This window comes from Ambystoma mexicanum, chromosome 14 (genome assembly GCF_040938575.1).
Source record: "Ambystoma mexicanum isolate Mex_15411 chromosome 14, UKY_AmexF1_1, whole genome shotgun sequence".
Taxonomy (NCBI): Eukaryota; Metazoa; Chordata; class Amphibia; order Caudata; family Ambystomatidae; genus Ambystoma; species Ambystoma mexicanum.
The window spans coordinates 165,786,680-165,799,865 of NC_090940.1; the positions used below are offsets into that span (position 1 = coordinate 165,786,680).

General features: G+C 44.5%; 1 protein-coding gene across 3 annotated transcripts in view; it reads right to left on the reverse strand.

Moving 5' to 3' along the window:
- The window catches only part of SPTBN5 (spectrin beta, non-erythrocytic 5), a 1,050,196-nt gene that overhangs the window by 864,363 nt on the left and 172,647 nt on the right, over positions 1–13,186 (reverse strand). For all 3 annotated transcript variants that reach the window (XR_011283950.1, XM_069638812.1, XM_069638811.1), the window contains exon 13: positions 1,802–2,053. Coding sequence is in view for 2 of the 3 variants with exons in the window: in XM_069638812.1 (XP_069494913.1) it covers positions 1,802–2,053 (252 nt within the window). In the remaining variant the exon portion in view is untranslated. The remainder of the gene's footprint in view (positions 1–1,801; positions 2,054–13,186) is intronic.

A 13,186-nucleotide genomic window follows, 5' to 3' on the forward strand; every position in this document is an offset into this window, starting at 1 on the left:
CCCATGGGAGGTGCTCTCATACTACTGTCTAATCTGAAGAGGAATTATAAGGTGAAAGGGCATCTTTTCATTTGCATGAATTCCGGGGTGCAAAGCAGATGGGTATAGTTTCACCCACCTTAAAAAAAAAACATTCGGAACGGGAATTACTTTTTCAATCGCCCCAAAATCCTTTAACTCCTAGCTTAAAAAAAATAGAGAGTGAAATACTGCTGGTTGAAAATTCACTGCTCAAATCACACATAACATAGAAACTGGTGTGTTGTTTTTGAAAGGCTATCCTTAGTGGGCAGCATGGCCGCTCTCTGCCCTGTACATTCTAGCTCCCGGCTTCAGCAGTGGAGCACAGGAACAGGAAGCAGGGATGGAGGTTTCAATGACGTCACTCCCTTTGATTTACAGCCTTTCTGAACCATAAGAGACCTCAGGGAGCCGTGTCAGAAACCAAGGCTTGCGCCATTCTGTGTATACCCTGGGCTAAGAGAGCCTGATGCACTACCTGCAGAAGGCCACTCTGCGCCTGCAAGAGCAGCAGCCTGGAAATGCTAATTTGTGGTTGGTGATCTTTGTGCTCTTGATTTGGTTTCAGAAACACCTGTGGTCTTACCTTGTCCCTTTTTCTTATTGATGCTCTCCTTCTACCTACCTGGTACTTGTCTGTCCCCTTGTCTCCTTGCACTCTGAAGTGAACATTTGGCACAGGGCGCATTACAAATGTCACCAGGCCTTACAGGAGCGTGCTTCCCTTTGCCTCACGTCTGCTAAATTAAGCAGGCAGCAGACTGAGCTTATTGGCCTCTCCCGCTGGGCTCCTCCTTAATGGGTGGTTCCGCGTGGCGGGTAGGAGACGCAACTCTTTGTGGCCAGATCTGTAGGAATGATGGCCAGCTGCAGGACCTCAGTATTGGATTTTTAGAAGGGATAGCCGATTAGCTCATTCCAGGCATACTCACCAGGACTAGTAAATGGGCAACAATCGGTGGGAGACGGGGTAGAACCTCCCACAAGCAAGGGAGGTTCCTCTCTGAGGGAAAAAAACATGCCACCAGTCCTAACCCCACCCTACAGAAGACCGGGAGCTACGGCTCACAAGGGATTACACCCTTAACGAGCTCGAATGGTGATGAAATAAAGAAATGACACTTCTAGCCACAACCCTAAGACTATGTGAAATTTATTAGCAAATGGGTAAAAAGTACAGGTTTAATCAAAATAGTTTTCCTACTCAATATGCTGAGGGAAACGGACAAACATAGAAACGGAGGAACCATGTAATAACTGGGACGGCACTCTTTCTAGAAAACAAAATCTGTAGAAAGAGTACCAGGACTTTCTTCAAAATGAGACTGTAAACCTTTCCAGCTCAGTCAATGGTGAGGGATAATGGGAGTTGTAGTCCAAAACATCTGAACAGGCATAGGTTACAGATGCCTGCTGTAAACTGAGAAGCAATGGCACGCCATTTTTAAAATACTGAAGACACTCTGAAAGACCCCGTGTTTAACTGCAATGTGAGTGGCCTGTGCGTCCTGGTCTCTTTTGCAATTGCTATAGAGCTCTTTTGTGAGGTGGATTAAAATAACTGAATTTGCTATATCCATATTGTAAACAACAAGGCACGAGAAAACAAAAGTCTATGTGCATTAAAACGAATACAGCTTACAAACAATCATGATACATGCAAATAGACATATATATAAACACATAAATGATGATTCAACAATATTTGTTGACGTTGGAGTCCAAATTACCAGCACATAACAAGAAATGGGTAACACATTTGGTTACCAGTTGAGCTTACGATTTTGCTATGCTCTTGAGAGAGGTGATTTTGTACTCCAGCGCATAAATGTCGTGCTCGGTATTTGCCAGGGAACGCCTCTCCGCTTCCAGGGCCATTGGGGTGGTGCTTGCCTCTGCACTCTTAAAATGGTCCAGCTTCTCCTGAAGAAGCAGCTGCAGGCTCTGGCAGTCTTCTAGAAAGATCCTCACATCTGCGACACCAAGCAGCTCACAGTCTTTCTGCTCCCTCAGGGCTTCCAGATCTTTCCAACTGGAGGAATTACAAGAAAACAGCGGCGTTACAAGAACAGCGGCCTCGGTGTGCTATTCTCTGTGTTTGGGAAGCGATGTCTCTTCCATAGCTACTCAATATAAAATATATGAAGGGATTAGACATTTCTAGATGTATTTGAAGACTGTGGTTTGGAGTTAAGAAATTCTGCATCCAGCATATTGTGTGGCATTGCCCTACTGGCTCAGTGCTCGTCCGCACCTTTTAATTTGATCTGGGGTGATATCTATGAATTGTGCGGGTCAATACACATTTTATATTTTCCATTGTTGTGGATATTGACTTGTTCTTCCATGACCTATTTCCTTTATTCAATTCTTATCTATATCATTGCTTATAGCGTGAACAGCAGAGCTCTTTGCCATGAGAGGGTGCTGGCACTGGAACATATTTGTATATTTGCTGTGTAGATCATTGGAGGAAAATAACATTTCCCTTGTCATGCGATATTCAGCTATCATCTACATATTGAAGGATTCCATACGCTAAGCGTAGTGGGTTTGTTTGTTGAATACGGTTTCTGATTACAACAAAATACCCTCTGCTTCCTTCTAAGCCCCTCCTCCCCCCGCGCCCTAGAAGCTGTTGACATCTCGAATTCCGAATACCCTTGCTTACAGGACACCGTACCTGCTTCTGGAGGTGCTGTGCCGTGCCACATCCAAAATGTCTACTTCAAAAAGTCCTGACTGTATAGGACGTGACAAAGACCCCAGCCTATTTATACCAGGGGCCAAGAGTGAGATGGTACAAGCGGCTGTGTACCACCACGAGCGAATGGTTGTGGGGCCCGGAGGAAGTACAAGAATGGATCCTCAAATCACCCCGCTGGGTCCCCACAGTAAGGCCGGGAGCAGTCAAAGGGATGCCTACACCCTCAACTCCGTTACTGATAACCTGGAAAAGGGGAACAAACCTCAGCACCCTTCAGGACAACTTTAACAACAGTTCTGCTGAGCCATCTGCACCCACCAAGCAGACCCACACCACAGGTGTTGGAATGAAGGCTTTTCCCTCCAAACTGCAAGCTTTAAAGTTCACCAGAGAGGGTTTGGACACTTTGTATCATTCTTCAAAGCTACCAAGGACATCAATTGAATTAATCCTTTGAAGCCAAGGGGTTTGTGGGACACGCGTTGTGGTTTAAAGAACACGTTAGAAGAAGACTTCAAAGGGAAAGAATCGGTCAGAAACATCAAACAAATGCTCTCCCATTTGAACAACGTCAGCTGGGGTTACAATGTGGCAATGCCTCCTGTAACTAAAGCTTTTTCCATACTTATAGGTCCCTACCTTACCAAAGGTTTTACGGACTGTTAATTTGTACGCTGTGAAGACAGAGGGGTATTCTTCCAAGAAGGCAATCACAGTGGAGATCCAGAGTGGGGGATAGGATATTCCACACGTGGTAGGACTATTTTGAAACCCAAGATGTCAACCAGCCTTATCATAACCTCATGTCCACTCCCCTGCAAGCCACATGACCACAGGCACAGCCCAATTTGAGACCAGGCTAAACTATATTGCACAGGGGTCACCTATCCTCCAGTGCCCTTCCTTGAAGCAACGAAAACACCCTTGGAAAGTGGGTGAGCTGGCAGTAGGGGAACAGCAGACCATGGGCAATGCTATTGGGGTTACCTGGAGTGCCAAGAGCCTAAGGTGGAGACTTCAAAGGAGAAGCTGATGAATAGTTAGGCAAAGAAGAGATACGGGGAACATCCTAGAAATGTTGGAGAGATATACTAGTGTGAGGAAGGAGGGAGATATTCTTGAGAGGTCAGAGGGAGACTGTGGGTACTAGGAGGAAGAGAAGGGGTTTAGTTGTTTAGAAGGGACCCAGAGGGATGTCATTTTGATGTGTGATGGATTGCCATCTGTTAGGGGGGGGGGGGGACCATCTGAGTTTTTTTACTAATGAAATGATGAAGGTATTTCTGTCTCTGAAAGTAAGGTCTGCTAATGAAACCCCCCATTCAAATTCCCCCAAAGTGACAGGCAAGCATAATGCATGCATGCAACTCTGCTGGGCTTCTCTCCTGACACATCTCAGCAGCTGCCTTTTTAGTTTGGCAACATGGCAGCACAAATCTCCTTAAGCCGCGATCTACCCTTAACCATGGGCAGTCCTGAATCAAAATTAAATCTTATAATTGTGTGCTTCGTGAACCTGCTGTCAGATGACAAATCTAACTATATGCCATGTCTGGTTATGACATGGTGGTCTGGTTCTTCTGGCAAACACCTGTTGGTGTCGTTTTAGTGCCAAATGGATTCCAGCAACCTTCCTTTCAATGTCTTCTATGTGTTCACTGTCTTGGACTGAGTTTCACCCAAAACAGATAATTTGGACTCTGGCCCAGAAAAAAGTATTTGCCTTCCCTGGGAAAGGGTTGTCACTGCCCAGGAAGACAGGGACTGCTACTAGGGGGCAAGAAAAGATTCAGTGCCTCAAATAATAGGCTCTGCCAGGCCAGAGGAAATCATAGCAGGGTGGCAATGAACAGAAACTCTTTGATGTAGGCAGGCCTTTTCCCTCAAGCATTCCAAAGGAACATTTGGGTTGACCCGCTGGCTGGAGAAGGCCTACTGCAGCTGAGACAGCTGGTGCCCAGGAACCTGCTCACTGGAGGTGACAGAACCGTGCAAGTGCTCTCAAAAACCTTCCTGGCTGGGAAATATATATGAAAGAACCTACCTTGCCCCTAAATACTATGAACTGCGTCAATCAGCAACCAGAAGTCACGAAACAGCTTCAGTAAATTTCGTGCTTACTCGACCATCTGAAACTGTTTTTTGTGGTGCTGCAAGCAAGCGGGATGGCTTTAATAGTTATCGTTTTCAAGTTGTCTTTGCCCGGTCTCAATGTGACTCAACCCAGTGGAAGCTATCGTCTGGATCCGTCTCAACGCCGACTCCACCTAATGGAAGCCAGCAACTCACCTGTCTCCATACGACTCGACTCCAGTGGAAGCAATCATCTTAACTTGTCTCAGCCTTCTGAAAGCAACACCAGCTCAACCCATTGAAAGCCATTGATTTGACCTGTCTCAAAGCTGACTCAACTGCGTAAAAGCACCTATGTTGTCTCAGGAAGATAGCTCAGGGGCAACATGCTCGCCTTGGAAGCAAGATGACACAGTGCATCACAGGTTCGATCCCCATGGTCCGCACTTAGAAACATCTGGGTATTAAGCACGTTATAAATAACTTATCATATAATGTCATATCATATATGATGGTGAGCCCCAGGAACAATAAATACATGTATTTGAAGTGGTTATGTTCACCAGGTCCACCTTAAAGGACCCTAGTGACTAGTAATATCCAACTGCACCTTTTTAAAATATATCTTCGGTGAATTTGGCTTTGCTTCTGAAATTACTGCCTACGCATCCCTGTCTTCAGACTCAAGTGCCCCTTCATTTCAAATCTGTCTATTCTGTCTTCCTTTACAGAGTTGGGTCATAATGTTTTTAATTTGTTTGTATGTGAGGTTAATTAAAGTATTCTATATTTATTAAACCTTGGGTGGACATTTTTATTTTATTTTGGTACCACTCTACTGTTGTTGTTTGATCTGTTCCTTTGCTAGCTCCCACATCCTGAAGAGTTTAGCCTGCCTCGGCCCACACTAACTTAAAGAGGCGAAGGAGGTATACCTGTCGGGCTGCACCTGTTTCACATTTATGACTGGGATCACTGCTTGTTTAGTATTAGTGGGGGGCTGAGTAGGAGTTTATTTCATTGTGCTCCTGCAGAGCAGTACTATTTCGGCACACTGGTGGCCAGGGGCTGGATCTGGTAAAGTCTGTGCCTGTATCCTAGATAGCCAAAAGCAAAGACTGTAAAGGCAACGTTAGAAACACTGCCAGGTGATTTTCTTTTAGTTTTGTAAAATAGAACTGAACATGGATTCAGTGACGGTCCTGAAGTCCAGTGCCCTTTGCAATCTATGTCATGCAAGGGGAATCCCCAATGACAGTAAGATTAGCACACCCTAAATGCTGAAAAACCTCCAAAGTAAAGGTGCCAGAGAAGACTCAGGGGGTGAGTAGTGATCTAGCGCTCAGAAGGCAAGTTCCTATTCTAGTGGGGGGCTGGTAGTGCGTGGGAGCAGCGATTGCTGCTCCCACCACCCTTCTTCTAAAAGTGCGGCTAGTTTGGTATTCCAAAGATCCCATGTCTCAGGTAAGTGCCAAGCTTCAGTTAGGTCCAAAGCCTCAGCCAGACACCAGGGTAGTCTCACGGGAGTAGAGATGGCTGCTAGGAAGCTCCTTCTAGAGGAAAGTGGGGTAGCTCTAGCAGAGAAAAAGCAAAGGGAATTAGCAGCCCTAGCAGAACAAAAGCAGAGACATCTGGTAAGTCTAGAACCACGCACGCCAGAGCTTGAGGGAAAAAGGCTCTGATAGGTATTTTCTCTCAACACGAGCTCCCATAAGAAGTGATTCCTAACAGGAGCTCCAACTTCATATCTGCAGATATGAAGGCAATGTGGGAGTAGTGTGGAGTTACTTATACGTTCTTTACAGCTTTAAAGCCCCAAACTAATGGACCAATGTAGAGATGCAACAAGACCATGAAAGACATGACAGGTGGCTTGGAAGTGTCCCTGAGGAGAACATGGGGTTGTTTTCCTGCTATTCACCTGCATAGAGGTGCCATAGATCAGAGTAGGGTTCAGTCCCATTGAGTTTCTGTTTGGCCATCCTTTGAGAGATCCTCTAGGTCTGATCTAAGACGAATGAGAGGGTAACCCCAACGTCTTTCCCACAACGTAGTGAATCATGTCTTGGATTAAGATCCATAATGGCCCAGTACATGGAAGAGTCTACTGAAAATCTGAAGGCTAGCCAGAAGTTTATGATAAATCAAATCAAATCAGATGGAAATTTGGAATTGGGGCAGTTCTAGCAGAGCTAAACTCTGAAAGGATTGAACAACATGTTGCTTACATTAGAAGAGAGAGGGAGCAGGAGAGGGGGAGGGAAAGAGGGAGGAGAAGAAGAGGGAGTGGAAAAGAAGGGGAGGGAACGAGGGAGAGGGAGTGGGAGATGGAGACGGATATGGAGAGGGAAGGGAGATGGAGAGAGAGAAAGCGGCTCAGAGAGAGAGAGACTGAGCCACAACTGATAAAAGGCTTTGACGGTAGTTTGGGCTGTGTGCAAGTTGAAACCCTCCATTTTTGGGTCTCACTTTACTGTTCAAAGAGACCACTGGCCCGTGATGTGGTTAATGGTCATGCAGGGAGAGAATACAAAGTTGTTGCGGTGGGCCGTTTCCTCAAAAGGATTGAACACGGACACCCAGCACAAACCTGGATTTCAGCACTCCATAGCAGATGGACTCTGTAGATACTTTCTCCGTGATGATGAGCTAACGCCCTAGAAGGGTGGTGTTCCATTATTTTTGGCTGGGGGCGTGTGACAGAATGCCATGTGTTGGTGAAACAGCCTGAGCTTTTTTTGATTTGTATTAATAAAACGATACGAGTAGTTCCGTCACTGAAAGTCAGGTCTGCTAATCAGTCCCCCTTTCATAATGGTGCATGCAAGTAGTGCATAGTGCACACATGCAACTTGCTGAGCTTGCCTTCTGACACCTCTCAGCAGTTGCTTTGGGGTTTTGCGACATGGCAGTCACAAAGTGACATGGGGATTTCTGTCAGCAACTGTTGGAACCAAACGTCCAGCAGTCAGGATTTGCCTTCCTAAAAACTCTGGACCCCACAATGCAGTGCTAGAAATCAAAACTAAATATAAGCCATTTCTGGTTATGACAATGTGATCTCTAAGACTCCACAATTATAATGCCCAAAACCTCTTGACATTATTTTATTATAAGCTTGGTTTCTAGTGACTCAACTGGTTAGAGCCTCCTGTGTATTTACTGGCGGGAGGTGTCCGGTCAAAGTTTCGACTCAAAAGGGTCGAATGACAAAAGGTTCGAGTCAATTTGACTGAAAACAAAAGGATCGAATTTTTTTTTTTAATGTAATTTTTTTTTGTTGCTTTGGTATAGGTAAAAAAAGGTGTTTTTACACCAAACCCCCCCCCCCCCCCGCCCAAAAAAAAAAAAAAAAGTCGACCCTTTTTTTTCGGTTGAATTGACTCGACCCTTTTTGTCATTCGACCCTTTTGAGTCGAAACTTTGACCTATAACCCTGTCTGGAATTATTTTTTCCTAAAAATCTATTCAGGCTTCATCCCAGCAAAATCCTTTGTCTTCCCGGGGAAAGCATGGTCACCTCCCAGGATGACAGGAAATCCCCTAGAGGGCAGGAAGAGGTCCACTGCTGCAATGAGCAGGCTCTGTCAGGCAAAAGGATGCCACATCACAGTGTTAATTAACAGAGGCCATTTGATGTAGGCAGACAGAGAAAGAAAGTGAAGTGCAGTAGACCAGGAGAGGATTTTCCAGCCAGAACTCCCGAATTTCCTGTCTCCCTCCCTCCCAATGTCCTGCAGCCAAAGCACTCTGGGTATGACATCACCAGGCAAGAACATTCTGAAACAGATGTCAGGATTGGAAACCTTACAGAAGGATAGAAGCGAACCAATTCCCTGTGACCTTTTGCCTACCTAAGGGAGGTGGACTCTCCTCTTAGTTGTTTAATATTTGGGTACTTGAAGCAGAAGGATTCATCTGCAACTTGGTTGGGATTATTGACTTCCTCAAAGTCCTCAGTCATTCAGGTGAAGACCCAGATCCCCAAGGAAGTGGCAAGCACTTGCCCTTAATCATCACACACACATTTTGGTTATGACCAGCTGGTCCCAAGAACTTGCTCACTGAAGGTCACAGAACCCTGCCAATGCTCTCTACAGACTTTCCTGTTTGGGAAGTGCAGAAGAAAGAACTCATCTTACCTCTGCAGACCTTCAATGAATTTCCCGCAGCAACCTGAAGTCAAGCAGCAGCTCTGGACCCTGTTTGTAGCCTCGTTCTTTTTTTTTAGCTGCTTGACCCATTTGAGATGTTTTTAGAGCCACTGTTAACACCCAGAGCTGCCTTTGACAATCACCGCTTTTTTGAGCCGCTGACTCAATCCATTGCGCGCCTGAGCTCCAGTGTTTTCAAGTGAATCACTATTAAAGAATTGCATTGCATCATCAGAACCTTTCGAGCTGACTCGACTGATTTCAGATACTGACTCAACATATTGCCAGCTAGTTTCTCCATCCTAATTCAAGCCAATCAGCGCTACAGGACGATCCAGTGAGAATCACCGACTTGCAATGTCTCTATGCTGACTAGACGATTTTAAAGTACCAGAGAAGCCTGACTAACATTGTCGATCCCCAAAGAAAAGCATTAAACGCTATTTGAAATAGTCCTATCCCCTGGCCAGACTTGAAGGGTCCCAGTGACTTGTAACCCCCCCCGCCATAGCTTTGACCCTTACTGATGAAATCATTGCCTGTGCACCACTGTCTTCAAACCCAGAGTGCCGCTTAATTCCAAAATCTGCATTGTCTGCGTTTTCCCTTACGGTGGTGGGTCTTTAGTGTTTTTATATGTTGTGTGTGTTTTCTAGTTTGATTAGAATATCCTTTGTTTATAGAACCTTGGTTGGATGTTCTTTTATCTTGGTGCCCCACCAATATTGTTGTTTGGTTTGCTTCTCTGCCAGCTCCCACCCTTCCTGAAGAGTATAGCATGCCATCTTATTTATTTATTTATTTTATTTATTTATTACATTTGTTACTCGCCCAGACCCGTGGGTATCACGGCGAAAGATTCAATAAATTGTAGCATTTTTATACAGTGTTGCAGTTACCGTCACACAGAACATATTTAACTAAAAAGCAAAAATCATGTAACCACATTTCTTATACTAACTTCCAATTGGTCAAAGTAGCAGGTCACATTTTGTTTGAACAGTAATTGCCGATCTAAAGGGGGCCCCTGGGGAGCATGAAGGACGTGGGGCTATGTTAGCTATTTAAATTCAGGGAAGGTTGTAACCAACGTGTTCTGTTAAGTTAGTATGTATTAAATAACCAAGTTTCAGTGCTTTTTTGAATCTTGGTAGGGAGTCCTCATATTTGATGCTAAAGGGAAGTCCATTCCAGTGCGATGGGGCTAGGACTTTGAAGCTACTTCCTCCTGCTCTACTGTATTTGTAATGAGGAACTTCCAGGAGAGCCAGTTTATTAGATCTCAGTGTCCTACAGGAACTTTATTTCTTGATGGTGTGATTGAGGTAGCTAGGCGCTTTGTTGGTGATGCATTTATAGACGGTGCTGAGTGTTTTGAAGATAATTCTAGCTTCAATTGGCAACCAGTGGATTTCTCTTCTGATTCTAGATATATGTTCAGATTTCTTTATACCTAGAGCCGCTCTAAGGGCTTTGTTTTGTAATAGTTGGATTTTATTTAAATTGGTTTTGGAGGTCCCTAGGAAGAGGATATTACAATAATCCAGTTTCGTTAAGATCAGCGCTCTGGCCAGGTTGATGCAGTTTGAGGGGGTGAGAAATTGGCGGCTGAGTGAGATACGTTTTGCTGTGTAAGCTGTGGAGGAAGAAAGAGCTGCTATTTGTTTGTGGATAGTGAGGTTGGCATCTATATATACACCAAGAGTTTTAACTTGTTTGAGTACTGGGATTTGTGTACCGTCAATGTTAATGTGAGAGTAGTTGGAGTGGAGGGTACTTATTCTTTTTTGGGAGCCCACGATGAGGACCTCCGTTTTCTCATCGTTAAGGCAGAGATTATTTAGGGCCATCCAGTTCTGAATTATAGAATACACTTTGTTGATAGTGTCAGTGTCCTGGGTGTAGTCACCTGTGATGGGGATGAGGATCTGGGTGTCATCTGCAAAGTTGGTGTAGATGACACCCATATCGTCAAGAGCCGAGAAGAGGAGTTTAGTGTAAGCATTATAGAGGGTGGGCAAGAGGCAGGATCCCTGGGGGACTCCTATGGGTACTGCTATAGGGTCCGCTGCATGGTTACCGATGGCAACTCTGGATGTGCGGTCCGTTAAAAAAGATTTGATCCACCGAGTAGCGTTAGTAGAGAAGTTAAAATCTTTTTTTAGGGTGTCGCAGAGTTTGTCATGGTCTACCAGATCGAATGCTGCTGATAAGTCCAGAAGCAGAAGGGTGGCTAGTTTGCCTGAGTCTTTGATAGAATCCAATTGGATTTTCAAATCCAAGAGGGCTGTTTCTGTGCTGTGGGTGGGCCTAAATCCAGATTGTCTGGCTTCTAGTAGATTCTTTTGTTCGAGATGGGTTTGTATTTGGTTATAAGCTATTTTATCGATGATTTTAAGCAGGAAGGGGACAGTCGTTATAGGTCGGTAATTCGTGGGCACTAATGGGTCTAATGTGTTTTGTTTTAGTAAAGGTGTGACCCACGCCGCTTTGATGCTAGCTGGGACCTGAGTGGTGTAGAAAGAGGCATTCACGAAATTGGTGATTATAGGTGTGAGCGTAGGAGCACATAATTTAATTAGGTGAGTTGGAAAATGATCTCCTTTGCAATTTGAAGCTTTAAGTTTAGTTATGGTATTAAGTACTACATCATGTGAGACTGGTGAGAAGTTGAAGAGCTGGGCAGTGTCTACTATGTTCAAGGGAATTTGGTTAGACGTAGACGGCTTATCGGAGAGGAGATTTCTTTTGGAGATGATTTTATTTTGTAATAGTCTGATTTTGGATGCCAGCGCATCTTAAATAGTGGTGCACCATTCTTTACTTGGTTGGACTGGGTTAATTATGGGGATCGGGTTCTCCAACTCCTTGAGTATGGTGAACAGTTCTTTGCTGTCAGAGGATGCATTACTGATTCTAGTGTTGAAGGCATTTGCTTTACAGGTAATGATGGCTGATTTATAGATTTTGTTAACAGAGTTGAATGCTTCCAGAGCTTCTGAGGTATGGGTTTTATTTAGCCGGTGTTCGAGTGATCTTTTAATCCGTCTAAGAGAGACTAGTTCCTCGTTAAACCAGAAAGAGGATTTTTTGTCCTTATGTTTGGTTTTGTTAACACAAGGAGCTAGAGTATCGATTGTACTGGTAAGACAATTATGATACATTTCAGCTAGGGCACAGGGGTTTTCAGTGTTGATCTTTATATTGTTGAGAGAGGTGGCTAATAGAGGGTTGAGATGTTCTGCTGTAAGTTTCCGGGTGTTTCTTGTTACATAAGATTCCTCTACAATAGCTTTAGGTAGGTCTGGTTTGTGGCACAGGATAGAAGAATGTATACTATGGTGGTCTGACCAGGGTAATGGGTTTATGGAGTCTATGGATCCTGAGTGGTAGTATCCAGTCTAATGTTCTCCCTTTTGTGTGGGTAGGGGCGTTCACTAGTTGTGTGAATGCCATGTCTTTTAATGCACTGTGTAGTGCTTCAGCTTTGTGGTCTTGGGTATCATTGAATCCTAGGTTCAAGTCCCCTAGGACTAGACATTTTGTGTTTGGTTTAATAAGTGGTGTTAGCAGTAGAGGTATATCTACGTTTGGCTGAGATTTAGCATTAGGTGCTATATAAATAGTTATTATGTTTATAGTGGTCTTATGATTTGTAGCTAACTTGGCTAGCAGGACTTCGTAACCGTCTGGGTAATCGATGGAGCAGGTTCTTATTTTGAGATGGGTTTTAGCAATAATAGCTACTCCCCCACCTACTGATTTCATTCTGTCTGTCCTAAAGATGGAGTAGTCTGGAGGAATGGCAATAGAGAGTGAGGGTCCTGAAGCTTGGTGGAGCCAGGTTTCCGTCACTATAAGTAGGTCAAGTTGTTGTTCAGTGATATAGTCATGTATTTCTGTGGTGTGAGCAGGTATGGACGTGCATTAATGAGAGCTGTTTTGAGGTGTACAGGAGGGGATGGTTCTTGTGGTAGTGTGGTGATCTTTTTGAGGCATTTGGTGTGGGTCACTGGTGGAGATGCGTTTCCTATGATGGCAGAGGAAGAGGAGGCACTTGTGCTGGGAAGGTTTGAGAATCGGGATCTTAGTCTTTGGGGTCTTAAGAGTCCTAGTAGTGGGATTTGTTTTGTTGGCTTGAGTTTAGGGCAGTTCCTGATCGGAGAGCATAACGTGGTGACAGTCCGAGATCTAAGTCTGGAGCGTCTAAGTGAGCTAAGGACCGGGATAG